At 43.9% G+C, this 17,100-nt stretch overlaps 1 protein-coding gene across 4 annotated transcripts in view; it reads left to right on the top strand.

Annotated features, from left to right (window-relative positions):
* Positions 1-17,100, top strand: part of GRM5 (glutamate metabotropic receptor 5) — a 331,468-nt gene that overhangs the window by 261,401 nt on the left and 52,967 nt on the right. For all 4 annotated transcript variants that reach the window (XM_024215245.2, XM_024215247.2, XM_024215246.2 and 1 more), the window contains exon 4: positions 9,888-10,134. In XM_024215245.2, coding sequence (XP_024071013.2) covers positions 9,888-10,134 — 247 coding nt within the window. The remainder of the gene's footprint in view (positions 1-9,887; positions 10,135-17,100) is intronic.

The raw sequence follows: 17,100 nt of genomic DNA, 5'->3' as shown, positions 1-17,100 counted from the left end.
TTTGTGTCCTTCAGTTTGGCGCTTTGGCACTCATTCCATCCCACATTTGGGCCTTGGCAGGTTGAGACATGTTCTAGCACTAGAATTGATTAGAAATGTGCCCAAACCCACATTTCAGGTTCGCTGTAATTCTCCCAAAATTCAGGAGGGTGATAGGTGTGGTTCAGATCCAGAGGTTTTCAATTTAACTCATTACAGAGATGCAGACCAGCTACAAAGTTTGGCTCCGGCTCTGAGCTTTCCCAAAGTTTGGAGGCATTCTGATCTGGGACTTTAATGCAAATAAATCTCCATTTTTTTAGAGTCGCTCAGAGAAGAAAACAGCCTGCAGTGAGGAGTGCTATATACAGTGCTATACCTCACTGGAGAAAAATGCTTGTGGTGTTCCTGGATTTAAAACTTTAATAATTCGGTCTCTTAAACAAATTTATTTTTCCTGCTACTGCTGCTTATTTCCAAATTCTGCAAACTCCTCTGAACGCTGACTTCAAAGATAACACTCGTTTTCTTCCACCCTAACCCCCCATCTCCCTCCTGCTATGCATGCTGGTATCCTTTGATATTATACATTATGATTTGATTCCTTACAACATCATTCCCTCTTTCACTCCCCATGGACTACATATCTGAACTTGAACAACTCCTTGGAGTACCCAATGTCATGGATTAGGTAGATGGAGTCTCTCTATCCTTAAGAACAAATGTAAACTATAACTAAATGGATGTAAGTCCTATAATGTTTCTTACCTGATGGCTTAATTAGACCAATTTCTTTCGTTTTTCTTTCAGCAGTATATTTTCCCTGGTGTAGAATTTAAGTACGTCATGTAGTGCTTTGCAAATGCAGCAAATTTTCAGTATAACAGCCACCACACAACATTATCTCCAGTAAGGGCCTGGCCCAGATTTTCAAAGATATTTGGGCACCTAAAGATGGGATTTTCAAAAGTGCCTAAGCAAGTTAAGTGCTTAGTTCCTGTTGATTTCAATAGCCTGCTTAGGTGATTTTGCAAATCCAGTTAGGCACCTATTTGCGCATCTTTAGGTGCCTACATATCTTTGACAATCTGGCCCCTAATTCAAAACCCATTACAATCAAACTGAAACCCAGGAAAAGACTCATTTTGTTGGGGCAGGTCCTAAATGCAAATCAGGCTGTGAATAACACAAGTAAATATTCATCTCATGATACCAGTTGGTGGTGGTGTTGGGGTTGTTTTAAAGAGCATGTTTATTCTTTCAGCTCTACAGAACTCAGTTTCTTTGTCCATAAATCAGAATGCAAGATCCGCTCTTCTGGACACAAAAGCATATTAAATGTATCACTAGCACTTCAGTCCCAATGAGTGAAAATTAGAGCTGGTAAAAAAAATTCTTGGTGGAACAGTTTTCCACTGGAAAATGCAGTTTTGCTGAAATCAAAACATTTCTCAGGACTGTTTATTTGATTAAATTTCCAAGAGAAAACAAATCATTTTGACTTTCTCATTTCAACTTTTATTTTATAAGAATGTTAATATTCTATTATATTTATATATTATAGAATATAATCATTTGACATTATTCAAATTAAATTTTTCAATGTTCCTAAAGCAATATTGGGAGGAAATTCTATTCTATGACAGAATTTAAAACTGAATTGCAGGGGAGGGCATATTTGTTTTTGTACAGTGCCTAGCACACGGAGGGCCCCATTCATGGTTCGTCCCCAGGCACTACCATAATAAACAGGATTCATAGTAATTTCCTGTCACTAACCCACTAACTTAACACGAACACAATATAAAAACAATTTGATTCATATTTAAGGCTTATTTGTTTTGAAGGAGACCCTTGAGAGTCCCTCATTTTTCCCCATCTAATTCTCTCCACTTGGGCATGCTCTATCATAGCAATAACTCTTGCCAAGGCTCAGAGGGATGGACCTAGTTCCAGAACCTCTCAAAATTACCTTGCTCATCCACCAGAGGGGATGCTCAAGGTGGATACTAAGTGCATCATTGCATCAGGCCTAAGCAAGTTCTCTCTACAGTGCTTCCAGTCCCTGCTGGCTGAAAAAAGTTAAAAGCCAAACTGATTATCCACACATGAGAGCACTGAATACCATCAGGTTGTCTCTTCTTGCTTGTTTGATTTTTTCCTGTAGAGTTTAACCAACTGTTCTCACCATGAGTGAGACAGCAGGAGATTCCCCAGATTGGAGCACTGGGGAATGCAAAATCAACACACATGTTTGTTTCCTTCTTTTTAAATTTTTCACCTATATGAATGTGCAAGACAGAGCAAGTAAATCCTGAAAATCATGCAGCATGTAGTAGAAAAGTATCATATACTTTCCATGGATATTTTAAACCAGCACATGGAATTCTGCACAAGGGGCATCATTGTCTATTTAATAATTCTATAGGATGGTATAAAAATAGAATTTCATAGTTGTTCTCCATTAGATTCTATTGATTGTTTAAGAGTAATTTCTATTGAATGCTACTGGTTTCATCCTCATTACAATCTTCAGGAAGATCCCAACTGAGGATAGTAGTTCAGTATGTGCCAAAGTGTACATTCATGTGTATGTTCCATTCAAAGAGAATGGGACTTAAGTACATGCTTGGAAGTTTTAACTGTATGCTTAAATGCTGTTCTAAATGGGTATAGATTTAAGCATCTGCTGAAGTGCTTTCCAGAATCAGGGCCTAACACCCAGTTCAGCAAGGTATTTAAGCATGTGCCTTACCTTACATCCACAGTGCCACTGAGGAGAGTGGGAATACCTGTATGCTTAAAATTAGGCATGTGCTTAAACAATGCTTGGTGAACTGGCCTCAGATCACTTTAGACTTTGTAAAAGAATTAGAGATGCAGGCCAAGTACAAAGTCTGGATCCAGCTGCAAATTTTCCCAAAGTTTGGGAGTATTCTGATTTGGGACTTTAATGCAAACAAATCTCCATTTTTTAGTGTTTCGGTATTGTTAAGATAATTTATTTCCTTCACTTTGATTTTTAGATTTTCTCTAACCTCAGGGCCTTGATGTATTGCAGATCGACAGACACATGTTGTGGGGCAAATTTGCCCCTCTGTGGCAAGTGGAAGCAATCACATGTAGAGGAAATGCTTTCCCCAGTTACAGAAACCAGAACAGCTAATTCCCTCAGATTTCCTTTGACAATTGCTAGCAGCTTCTCTGAAGAGCTAAGCAGCCTCATTACAATTTATCAGGTGAACTGAGTGAGATCAAATGTGTAAAGAAAGGCTGAGTAATAATTCTATAAAACAGCAGCACAAAGCCCAATAACTAGAGTTCCTACAACTCAGAGTAAAGTTATTACATTTTCAAGCCGTCATTGGTAATAAGGCAGTTGGAATATCATTTTAAAATAAATATTATTGCTGATGCACATCAGATTCATTCTATCGGCCACTCTAATTAACAGCACAGTTTGTGAGCTGTTAATTTTGAGGCTCAGTAATTGGATAAAGTTGTGTGCATTGTAATGTAATACGCTTGTTCAATTTTCCACTTAATTTCGATTAATGTGGATTTTACATGTAATCTATCGTTACAGTTATTACACCTATTATTTTTAATTAGGAAAAAACATTACCTCAGGAGAATGAAACAAATAATTTGCAGGTTTAAGAAAAAAAGTTCATACTCAGTCATAGACCTAGGAAATTTGGTTTCAGACAAGTTGAGTGCCCACCACTTCACCCAACGTTCATAGGAGCTGTGGGAGCGCAGCACCTCTGAAAATCAGGACCAGAGATGAGAGAAGGGAAAGATCTTTTATGTCACCTTGTTCATCTTTTGACCAGTATGAAATGGTTTTCAATGAGAAAACAGTTTTATAGATGTATTTTCCCCCTGGTGAACTTTCGCACCACTCCTACATTTTAGACATGATTAAGGACTAGATTGTAATCCTCTCATCCTGACCCAGTAAGGGCCAAGCACATTGGTGCACTGCCCAACAGCAAGGAAGAAACCAAACCGTGCTTCTCAGAGCCACAGTCTGGCCCCTGCTTCTCCAAGGTGGATGAAATCTGAGCTAGTTCTTTTACTAATGTGTGGTTGTAACCAGAATAGTAACTGTTTGGAAAAGATATTGTAGAGCTCATTGTTTATTCTCCCTTATGACTGCCCACATCCCAATTATTCCCATTACATATGAAATTGCTAGCGCCGCATTCACCGTTCCTGCCTCAGGCCCGCTGACAGCAATTCTGGGCCCCAGGGCAGAACAGTCAATGGGCCCCCACATGCGGATGCGGTCCGCCTGACATTTGGGCTATGCTGCGCCTGTGCTGGCTGGTGCCCAGTGAGCTGCTGGCTGCATTGCTGGGCGCGCTCTTCCAGCATGGCCAGGGCTTATACATGCCCACCCGGTAGGGTTGCCAACTGTCAAATCGAGCAAACCCAAAGACCCTTGTCCCGCCCCCTGCCCCACCCCTTCCCTGAGGCCATGCCCCATCACGGTTCTTCTCCAAAGCCCCACACCCTGCTCACTCCATCCCCCCTCCCTCCATCGCTTGCTCTCCTCCACCCTCACTCACTTTCACCAGGCTGGGGCAGAGGGTTGGGGTGTGGGAGAAGGTGCGGGGTGCAGGCTCTGGGAGGGAGTTTGGGTGCAGGAGGGGTGAGGGGTCGGGCTCTGGGAGGGAGTTTGGGTGCGGGGTGCAGGCTCTGGGCTGGGTCAGGGGGTTGGGGTGCAGGAGGAAGTAAGGGGGTCGGCGCTTACCTCGGGCGGCTCCCGAAAGCAACCAGCACACCCCGCAGCTACCCTTGACCGCAGTTCCCGACCAATGGGAGCTGCAGAGTCGGCACTCAGGGCAGGGGCAGCACGCAGAGATCCTCTCCGCAGGGGCCACAGGGACGTGCTGGCCACTCCCAGGAGCGGCACGGAGCGAGGGCGGGCAGGAAGCCTGCCTTAGCCCTGCTGCGGTGCACTGTCGGCGGCAGCGACCGGGGACCCCCAGGCACTTTTAAATCGCCCAGGCCCCTGGGCAATTGCCTGCTTTGACACTCCCCCCTCCCCCATCGGCGGGCCTGTCCTGCTGTTTCTGCCTCTTCTATATTCATCAATGATAAAGATGGCTGTAATGTAGCTGACAGTTTTGCTGCTGATATGTGAGGCTGAGTAGCATCCAGTCTACTCTCCCTTGGCTGTATCAGTGCTGCCAACATGTTGTTAACACTAGTAGGTTATAAAGGAAACCCTGTAGGGTGCATCTCAATGTGACTATTACTAAAGTAGGCCAAAGGACCAAGCTTAAAAGGAAGGAAAAAAGTTAAGCAGCCTGACATTCAGCATAGCTAATGTTTGCAAGCTTGCATAAAATGCTGAAAAATGGCAAAACAGATAAAGCAATGGGACACAATGGGGAATTATAAGATCTTGGAAGATAAGGTCCGGCTTGACAAACCCCTGGCTGGGATGATTTAGTTGGGGATTGGTCCTGCATTGAGCAGGGGGTTGGACTAGATGACCTCCTGAGGTCCCTTCCGACCCTGATATGCTATGAAATGAATGGATGCTGAAGGTTATTAATGTCATCTAGCCATAAATATACTCTGGATATAAAGACCAATGAAAATGAGCAGGATATGCAAGAAGTAATTTAAAAACAATAAAGGAGAGACATGTATGAAAGATGAAACACCGGGAAGAGGGAAGCAGCAGAAAGATAAGGGATTAAGGTAAGAGATTAGTACTGTCTACTAGAAGTAAAGCAAGAATGACAAATGAAATTTTAAATTAACGCATTTTCCAGGGACATTAAAATCAAGAGGTCACTGAAACACAGGAACATAGGAATTGCCCGTCAATTGGTCTCACTAATAGTTAAACATTTTCTTAATGCAGCATGAGGTTTTATCTCCCCTCCAAGACTTTTCTATTGTTGCATTAATTGTTATATTCTTAGGGAATATTCTTGTCAGCCACATACATGCCCAAACCCTCTCTGAGGAGAGACAGTGGCAGAGCCAGGTTTTGCAATGGGAGGGGTGGGGCGATGAGTCACTGTTGATGCCACTTTCCCATATATGTTGTCATGCCTGCTGCATCCACTACAAACCTAATCTCAATTTAGTGCGGCGGGGAGGGCCCCGGGGTGGTTAGCGTGGGCAGGGCTGGAAAGCAAGCCTCCTGCACATTCACCTGGCAGCAGTGGCTCCTGTTTTATGGGACTTGGACTGGCTCCCCACTCTGGACATTGCAATCTGGTGCCCAGGATCGCAATGCCGTTCAGATTTGGCCTGGCTGCCCCCAGGTCATGAAGGGACAGGAGCTGGGCCCAGCCCTGCGAGACAGGAATCGCCGCTGCTGGGCAAGTGCAGAACAGGCTGCTTCTCCAGCACCATGTGAAAAATCATGTCAGATACCTCCTTTTGTCAATTGGACAATATACCTAAGCAGGGCCGGCTTTAGGAAGTGCGGGGCCCGATTCGAACAGTTTCGACGGGGCCCCTATAGGGATGACTAAAAAAAAAAAAACCACGTAAAAAAACCACGTGGGGCTTGTACTCACCGGGCCGCGCTCCTAGTCTTTGGCGGTGGGTCCTTCACTCTCTCCGGGTCTTCAGTGGCACTGAAGGACCCGCCGCCAAAGTGCCGCCAAAGACCCGGAGCGAGTGAAAGACCCGCCGCCAAAGTGCCACCAAAGACCCGGAACGCCGCTGGGAGAGTAAAAATTAAAAAGGCGCCTCTAGCCAAGGAAGGGATTCTCTGCCACTTCCCCCCCACTCTGAGTGGCCCTGCCACTGGGCACGGGGCCCTCTTAGGCACGGGGCCCGATTCGGGGGAATTGGTGGAATTGGCCTAAAGCCGGCCCTGTACCTAAGGGCCGCTGGGCCAGGGTGGGAGGTTGGGGGTTAACAATGGAACTAATTGTGTGCTTAAAATTGATTGGAAAAAGGCAAATAGAGTGCCCATATTTTAAAAAGGGAAGAAAGAGAACCCGGGGAACTACAGCCTCACTTCGTTCCCAGCAAAATCATGGAGCAGGTCCTCAAGGAATCCATTTTGAAGCACTCAGAGGAGGGGAAAGTGATCAGGAATAATCAACATGGATTCAACAAGGGCAAGTCATGCCTGACCAACCTGATTGCCTTCTATGATCAGATGACTAGCTCTGTGGGGAAAGCAATGGATGTGATATATCTTGACTTTAGCATCTTTATCAGTGATCTGGATGATGGGATTAATTGCACCCTAAGCAAGTTCGCAGATGACACTAAACTGGGGTAGAGGTAGATATGCTGGAGGGTAGGGATAGGGTCCAGAGTGACCTAGACAAATTGGAGTATTGGGCCAAAAGAAATCTGATGAGGTTCATCAAGGACAAGTGCAGAGTCCTGCACTTAGGAAGGAAGAAGCCCGTGCACTGCTACAGGCTGGGGACCGACTGGCTCAGCAGCAGTTCTGCAGAAAAGGACCTGGGGATTATAGTGGACGAGAAGCTGCATATGACTCAGCAGTGTGCCCTCGTTGCCAAGAAGGCCAATGGCATATTGGGCTGTATTAGTAGGAGCATTGCCAGCAGATCGAGGGAAGTGATTATTCCCTTTATTCGGCACTGGTGAGGCCACACCTGGAGTATTGCCTCCAATTTTGGTCCCCCCACTACAGAAGGGATGTGGACAAATTGGAGAGAGTCCAGCAAAGGGCAATGAAAATAATTAGTGGGCAGGGGCACATGACTTACGAGGAGAGGCTGAGGGAACTGAGGTTATTTAGTCTGCAAAAGAGAAAAGTGAGGGGGGATTTGATAACAGCCTTCAAGTACCTGAAGGGGGGTTCCAAAGAGGATGGAGCTAGGCTGTTCTCAGTGGTGGCAGATGACAGAACAAGAAGCAATGGTCTCAAGTTGCAGTGGGGGAGGTCTAGGTTGGATATTAGGAAACACTATTTCACTAGGAGGGTGGTGAAGCACTGGAATGGGTTACCTAGGGAGGTGGTGGAATCTCTATCCTTAGAGGTTTTTAAGGCCCGGCTTGACAAAGCCCTGGCTGGGATGATTTAGTTGGTGTTAGTCCTGTTTTGAGCAGGGGATTGGACTATATGACCTCCTGAGGTCTCTTCCAACCCTAATCTCCTATGATTCTATGATCTGGAAATGGATGAAAATCCAAGTTCACTGTATGGGAACCTTCCAGGAGGTGCAGGTTTGTGTTTGTTTTGGCTGCAATCCTCTGGTGCGGAGTCCTCCAATCCTTCTAAACTACTGTTTGGCCTGCTGCCTTGCACAGGTTTTAATTCAAAAGGAGGCAGCAAAACAGATCCAGGAGCCATTACCTAGTATATTTAAAATCTTGTTAAAGGGGGGAAGTATTGATTGAGCTGGGCAGGTTTCTTAAACAGATCCTAACTCTCTTTAAATGTGTTAGGTACTGAAGTCTTTCATGAGTCAAAGGTTTGGGTTTGATACTCATTCCTGAAATTTAGTCAGTTCATTGTTATGGCCTTTCACCACGTGGGTACAGAATCACCTGTATAGAATGTGTCTGAGCAGAATGACAAAGTTGGCCAACTTTCACATTTTATTTATTTATTAACCAGAGTCAAGTTTCCTTACAAAAGTTTTCTTTGTAAAGTTGAACATTCTTTCTAACAGAAAAGGATCACATTAATTTTCTGAATTAGTAACTTGTCTCTTGTGCAGGGACAGATGAGTTAACCAGGGGAGCCCTGGCCACACCCTCTCATCATCAACCATTTGGGCTGCAGGAAGGAGAGACAGACACTATTATTTCAGCTGTGCCCACTGGAGATCCACGTAGCTAGCTTTAGGGTTGCTCTGCACTTGCAGTGCAAGGGATAATCTAGGCCATTATCTACATGTGAGGCCTAAAACTAGTGGTTTGTGTCTCTTTAACACTGTTACCAGACTCGACAGACAGTTAGATGCTCCTTTCCAATTCCACATATCCTGTTAACTTCCAGACCTACTACCAGAAATAGGAAGGTTCAGTTTTGAGTGACTCACAGAAGCCATAATCCTGAAAGGTTCTGAGTGTTCACAACTCCCATAGATTTCAAGAGGAGCTGTGGTTGCTTAGCACCTCACAGGACCAGGTAGCAGTATGATATTAATAAGACCGCTTTGCTGGCAGAATATCAGTTTGCCAATTCCACTCAAGATTTCATTTCCATGGTAGCATCTTGGGTTGTAGTGGATTTCTCGATTCCTTACATAAGAACGGCCATACTGGGTCAGACCAAAGGTCCATCTAGCTCAGTATCTTGTCATCAGACAGTGGCCAATGCCAGGTGCTTCAGAGGGAATGAACAGAGCAGGTAATCATCAAGTGATCAATCCCCTGTCACCCATTCCCTGCTTCTGGGAAACAGAGGCTAGGGACACCATCCTTGCCCATTCTGGCTAATACCATTGATGGACCTATTCTCCATGAACTTATCTAGTTATTTTTGAACCCTTGGTTTCCCCATAAATCCGGAAACACAGAAGTTGATACATAACGTTCCTATTACATAGGCATCCTCCATGGCACTCCAACCACAAAGGGCTGAATCAACTAGCTTTGAGATCAGTGGAAAGATTCTCATAGACGGTGGTCACTTCCAGGGAGCCTAGAAGTATTACAATATGATTTAATAGATACATACTCACAAAAAATATAGGGTGAAAGAGTGATAACTGAAAATGAGGATGCACAGGTTCTATTGCTTCATTGAGATGGAGACCAACAGGATCATGATATGTTTGAAAGACGACCCGTTCTCTCCTCCCTTTATATATATATACTGCTTAGTGTCTCTTAAGAGGGTTTTTTGATATTACTAATGGATACACAGCAAAAATGTTTGAAGATTCATCATGTTTCTGTCTATGGTAATGACTAAACTTTGTGCTGTTTCCTAACAGGTCAGTTGACTCTCAAAACGCAACATGTTCAAGATTCTAAAATGGGATTCGTAATCAATGCCATATATTCTATGGCGTACGGTCTTCACAACATGCAGATGTCACTATGCCCAGGCTATGCAGGTCTCTGTGATGCCATGAAGCCTATAGATGGTCAAAAACTCCTGGATTCTCTCATGAAGACTAACTTCACTGGGGTTTCTGGGGAGGTGATCTTGTTCGATGAGAATGGAGACTCACCAGGAAGGTACTGTGAATATTTATCAGAAAGTGCAATGCCAGATATGCTGCTTTATTATTTACTCATGATTTTAATCATAACCATAGAGGGCATCCCCAACAAGATGCTTACTCACCAAGGGAAGGGCTCCAGGTTGACTGTGCTCTTTACTCAGCGAGGAATAGTGGTTGCCAAGAAGCCCTGCCTCACTGAATGTACACTGAGTAAAGCATGGCTCTCCATGTGCAAACTAATGCATCATATAGAGGAGGAAGGGTTCTAAAGACCTCGTTACTTAAAAACATAGACCTGGTTTCTGTGATCTTTCAGCCCAGTGATAGACACATTATTAAATCTAGCTCTAGTTATAACGTTTGGGCAACATTTTCTTTTCAAGTATGAAGAAGAAGGCTTTTTAGCAAGGTCTACCTCTATTTCCTAGCTTCTGCTTTGTCTTCTAGCTGGACTGGTCCCTAGTTCTTTCAGGACTCAAGCAACTGTGGTTAGCAATAGTGGGAGAACGAATCAGAACTCATCCCCACCTCTTCCCTATCTTAAATATCTGCATTAGGGTTGCCAACTTTCTAATTCCAGAAAACCAAACACCCTTACCCAGCTAATGCCCTGCACCTTCCCTGAGGCCCTGCCCCTTCCCGAGGCCCCATCCCCACTCACTCCATCCTCCCTCCCTCCTTCACTTACTCTCCCCCACTCTGTCTCACATGCTCATTTTCACTGCAAGGCCCAAACAGGCATATTTATTGTTTTGACAGATGTATTATGCTAAGTTCAGGTTTCATTAAGGTTACAGGACGCTAGAGCTGGCAGCAAAATTGTCCAAAAGGGTAATTTAAAAAAAAATGAAATTTCACAACGGTTTTCATGATTCTTTCCCTCCCCTCTTCCCATTTTTCATAACCAGCTCCATGTTTTTTGTTCACTAAAGTTATTGTAATTTTATGTGTGGAATTAGGACCACACATTATCACAGCTGCAATGGGTCCATTAAAGCAGGGCCAGCTCCAGGCACCAGCTAAAGAAGCAGGTGCTTTGGGCAGCCAATAGGAAGGGGCGGCACTTCGGTCGCTATTGGGGCAGCAGGTCTGGGGTCTTCAGCGGGAATTCGGCGGCGGGTCCCTCAGTCCCTCTGGGAGCGAAGGACCTACCGCAGAATTGCCGCTGAAGAGTGGAGCGGCGCGATCGCGCTGCCACGGCTTTATTTTTTTATTTTTTTGTTGCCGCTTGGGGCGGCAGAAAACCTAGAGCCAGCCCTGCATTAAAGACCCACTCCTGAAGCCCAAATACAAATCTGTAAAGCACAACCACAGAAATGCACACCTGTCCATATACCTATATAAATAAATATGTAGAAACTGACTCCCACACCTACGTGCAGATACACACGCATATTCATGTGTACACATCTAGCATGCTGTCAAGGCTGTATCCCCACTTTGAACTTTAGGGTACAAGTGTGGGGGCCTGCATGAGGACTTCTAAGCTTAACTACCAGCTTAGTTCTGGTCCACTGCCACCATTCCCTTCCCTGGGAAGCTTTGAGAAACCTTTCACCAATTCCCTAGTGAATACAGATCCAAACCCCTTGGATCTTAAAACAAGGAGAAATTGACCCTTCCCCCCTCCTTCCTTTCACCAACTCCTGGTGAATACAGATCCAAACCCCTTGGATCTTAAAACAAGGAGAAATTGACCCTTCCCCCGCCTCAATCAGGTTCTTAAAAAGAAGGCTTTTAATTAAAGAAAAAGGTAAAAATCATCTCTGTAAAATCAGTATGGAAGATAACTTTACAGGGTAATCAAACTTAAAGAGCTCAGAGGACCCCCCTCTAGCCCAGGTTCAAAGTACAGCAAACAAAGATAAACACTCTAGTAAAAGGTACATTTACAAGTTGAGAAAACAAAGTAATACTAAGACGCCTTGCCTGGCTTTTTACTTACAAGTTTGAAATATGAGAGACTTGTTTAGAAAGATGGGGAGAACCTGGATTGATGTTTGGTCCCTCTCAGTCCCAAGAGCGAACAAACCCCTAAACAAAGAGCACAAACAAAAGCCTTTTCCCCCCCCCAAGATTTGAAAGTATCTTGTCCCCTTACTGGTCCTTTGGGTCAGGTGTCAGCCAGGTTACCCGAGCTTCTTAACCCTTTACAGGTAAAAGGATTTTGGAGTCTCTGGCCAGGAGGGATTTTATAGTACTGTACACAGGAGAGCTGTTACCCTTCCCTTTATAGTTATGACACATGCGCAACACATATACAGTACTTCCACATTATTTAATATTACCGTTGTCGTTTAGTGCCTAGAGACTAAACTAAGATCAGAGCTCCAGGGTGGTAGGTGCTAGGCATACACATAAAAAGAGAGAGTCTGCAAGAAAGAGTTTATAATGTAGCTAGACAAAGGTGGGGAGAAATGTATGATACATTGGCTCTTCTGCAACAGCATTCACTTTTTAAGAAATAATACATTTCTTTTAGAGTTTCCTTCTCTTTTAAAAAACTCGTCATGAAATGAATACACACATATTTTATGTCATCAATTTTTTTGTGCACACGCCAGCAAAAGGAATAAAAGTCAGAGTTAGGCTGCAAATTTTATTCACACAGGTATCCACACATGCGGCAAGACACACACCTCCCTACACAAAGACACACAGTCTCTTACACACATACAATACTTGAATCACACACTTGCCTACACAGAGACTCTTGTTCATACACTTTCCCAGAGGCTGCCTAAATCACCCAGCTGGGAAGGGAGGAGGGTGAGCTGGAGGGGAAAAGATGGGGGTGGGGGTGGAGGAGATAGGGTGACCAGATGTCCTGATTTTATAGGGACAGTCCCGATTTTTGGGGCTTTTTCTTATATAGGCATCTATTACCCTTATGTAAATATGACAGTGTGGCTTGGCTTTATGGCCTCATTTTTTGCCCACTGTCTGCAACAATTTTAATTATCAATTTAAGCACTGAGTAGTCACTAATTTTTTTATAAATGCTTGCGGTGACTACGTTGCACTCAGCCTCACTATCTATTTTGAAATTAATTGATCATTTACTTTCATGGTCATGCACCAATGTCTTGTGCAATCTTGTTCTGTACAATTAAGATACTCAGTAAGGGAGAGGTTGTTAGCATAACCTTAAAAATACTGCACTGCTCTCCAAGTATGCTGTTGCCACTAAGTAAACACTAAGATTACCAGGCTAGCAGGAGGGCTGAGTCAGTGATTAGGGTACTATTCTGGGTTAAAAGGCTCGGGTTCAAGTCTCGGCTATCCCACAGGCTTCCTGTGTGACCTTGGGAAAGCCGCTTTGTGCCTCAGTTCATCTTTAAAAGGGGCTAACAGTACTTCCCTACTTCACAGGGGTGTTGTGAGGACACATACGCTGAAGACTCTCAATCACTCAGACAGTACAGTAATGGGAACCATAGAAGAACCCAAGATAGAGATTACAGAACAACATTTTTCCTTTTTTATTGTTTCAGTTAGTTCATTTGGCAGCACTTTGTGTATAGCCAGTTTCACCATTTCCCCTGCTAGGCAGTTGTCAGTCAGTTTCTCCCGTATTCTATAGGGATCTTTCACACAGCAACAGGGGAGAGAAAAACTTTGTTTAAAAAATGATAGGATAATAGGCTTATAAAACTGCAACAATAGGCAGGGGAGACTCAGTGGTCCATGTAGCACTAGAAAATACTTTTAACTTTTTTTTCATTGATTAGATTTTGATTTGATAGTGCTCCTTTAAATTGAAAAGATTTAGTGAAGAAAAAGATTGTATTGTATTGTATTGTATGTATTGTATATTTTGTATCACTAAATCGAAAAGCCTCCCCTGGGATAGTGCTTGGGGTGTGCTATAGACCGCCGGGATCTACCCTGGATATGGACAGAGAACTCTTTAATGTTTTTAGGGAAGTAAATACTAATAGGAACTGTGTAATCATGCAAAAATAACAGGAGTACTTGTGGCACCTTAGAGACTAACAAATTTATTAGAGCATAAGCTTTCGTGGGCTACAACCCACTTCTTAATCATGGGAGACTTTAACTTCCCAGATATAGATTGGGGAACAAATGCTAGTAACAATAATAGGGCTCAGATTTTCCTAGACGTGCTAGCTGATGAATTCCTTCATCAAGTAGTTGCTGAACCGACGAGGGGGGATGCCATTTTAGATTTGGTTTTGGTGAGTAGTGAAGACCTCGTTGAGGAAATGGTGGTAGGGGACAACCTTGGTTCGAGTGATCATGAGCTAATTCGGTTTAAACTAAATGGAAGGATTAACAGAATTAAATCTGAGACTAGGGTTTACGATTTCAAAAGGGCTAACTTTAATAAATTAAGGCGACTAGTTAGGGAAGTGGACTGGACTAACATATTTATGGATCTAAAGGCGGAAGGCGCCTGGGATTATTTCAAGTTAAAGTTACAGGAGCTGTCGGAGGCCTGTATCCCGAGAAAGGGAAAACGGTTCGTAGGCACGAGATTTAGACCGAGCTGGATGAGCGAGCGTCTCAGAGGGGTGATTAAGAAAAAACAGAAAGCATACAAAGAGTGGAAGAGGGGAGGGATCGACAAAGAAACCTACCTTATTGAGGTCAGAGCATGTAGAGATGGAGTGAGAAAGGCCAAAAGCCGTGTAGAGTTGAACCTTGCGAGGGGAATCAAAACCAATAGCAAGAGGTTTTATAGCCATATAAATAGGAAGAAAACAAAGAAAGAAGAAGTGGGACCGCTGAAGACTGTAGATGGAGTGGAGATTAAGGATAATTTAGGCATGGCACAATATCTAAACGAATATTTTGCATCGGTCTTTAATGAGGCTAATGAAGGGTTTAGGAATATAGGCAGCGTGACAGAGGGGAATAAAGGAGGGGGGGGTTGACATTACCGTATCCGAGGTAGAAGCCAAACTCGAACAGCTTAACGGGACTAAATCGGGCGGACCGGATGATCTTCATCCGAGAATATTAAAGGAACTGGCGCGAGAACTTGCAAGCCCGTTAGCGATAATTTTTAATGATTCCGTAAACTCAGGGGTGGTACCATTGGACTGGAGAATAGCTAATGTGGTTCCTATTTTCAAGAAGGGGAAAAAAAGTGACCCGGGTAACTACAGGCCTGTTAGTTTAACATCTGTAATATGCAAGGTCTTGGAAAAAATTTTGAAGGAGAAAGTAGTTAAGGACCTTGAGGTCAATGGCAATTGGGACAAATTACAACATGGCTTTACGAAAGGCAGATCGTGCCAAACCAACCTGATCTCCTTCTTTGAGAAAGTAACAGATTTTTTAGATAAAGGAAATGCGGTGGATCTAATATACCTCGATTTCAGTAAAGCGTTTGATACAGTACCTCATGAGGAATTATTGGTTAAATTAGAAAAGATGGGGATCGATATGAAAATCCAGAGGTGGATAAAGAACTGGTTAAAGGGGAGACTGCAGCGGGTTGTACTAAAAGGTGAACTGTCAGGTTGGAGGGAGGTGACCAGTGGAGTTCCGCAAGGTTCGGTTTTGGGTCCGATTTTATTTAATCTATTTATTACTGACCTTGGAACTGAATGTAGAAGTGGGCTGATAAAGTTTGCGGATGACACAAAGTTGGGAGGTATTTCCAATTCGGAGAAGGATCGGGATATCCTGCAGGGAGACTTGGATGACCTTGTAAACTGGAGTAATAGTAATAGGATGAAATTTAATAGTGAAAAGTGTAAAGTGATGCATTTAGGGATGACTAACAAGAATTTTAGTTATAAGCTGGGGACGCATCGGTTAGAAGTAACGGAGGAGGAGAAGGACCTCGGAGTCCTGGTTGATCGCAGGATGACTATGAGTCGGCAATGTGACGTGGCTGTGAAAAACGCTAATGCGGTCTTGGGATGCATTAGGCGAGGTATTTCTAGTAGGGATAAGGAGGTGCTGCTTCCGTTATACAAGGCACTGGTGAGACCTCATTTGGAGTACTGTGTGCAGTTCTGGTCTCCCATGTTTAAAAAGGATGAACTCAAACTGGAACGGGTGCAGAGAAGGGCCACTAGGATGATCCGAGGAATGGAAAACCTGTCGTATGAAAGGAGACTCGAGGAGCTTGGTTTGTTTACCCTAACCAAAAGAAGGCTGAGAGGGGATATGATTGCTCTCTTTAAATATATCAGAGGGATAAATACCAGGGAGGGAGAGGAATTATTTCAGCTCAGTACTAATGTGGACACGAGAACAAATGGATATAAACTGGCCGTCGGGAAGTTTAGGCTTGAAATTAGACGACGGTTTCTAACCGTCAGAGGGGTGAAGTTCTGGAACAGCCTTCCGAGGGAAATGGTGGGGGCGAAAGATCTCTCTGGCTTTAAGATTAAGCTTGATAAGTTTATGGAGGGGATGGTTTGATGGGATAACGTGATTTTAGTCAATAGGTCAATAACGTGCCATCGCAGGTAATTAGTATCAATGGTCAATGCGGGTCTGGCTGGAGAATCTTGCCCGCATGCTCGGGGTTCTGCTGATCGCCATATTTGGGGTCGGGAAGGAATTTTCCTCCAGGGTAGATTGGCAAAGGCCCTGGAGGTTTTTCGCCTTCCTCCGCAGCATGGGGCAGGGGTCGCTGGCCGGAGGATTCTCTGCGACTTGAAGTCTTCAAATCATGATTTGGGGACTTCAACAGCTGAGTCAAGGGAGAGAATTATTCCAGGAGTGGGTGGGTCAGCTTTTGTGGCCTGCATCATGCAGGAGGTCAGACTAGATGATCATATTGGTCCCTTCTGACCTTAAAGTCTATGAGTCTATGAGTTAAGTCCCAGGCAGACTGTGAAGAGCTACAAAAGGATCTCCCAAAACTGGGTAACGGGGCAACAAAATGGCAGATGATATGTAATGTTGATAAATGCAAAGTAATGCACAGTGGCAAACATAATCCTAACTATACATATAAAATGATGGGGTCTAAATTAGCTGTTACCACTCAAGA

This window comes from Terrapene carolina, unplaced genomic scaffold, assembly GCF_002925995.2.
Source record: "Terrapene carolina triunguis isolate 2854851 unplaced genomic scaffold, T_m_triunguis-2.0 Scaffold97, whole genome shotgun sequence".
Taxonomy (NCBI): Eukaryota; Metazoa; Chordata; order Testudines; family Emydidae; genus Terrapene; species Terrapene triunguis.
Note: the sequence above shows the minus strand (reverse complement) of the source record. Positions and strands in the feature narration are given on the sequence as shown.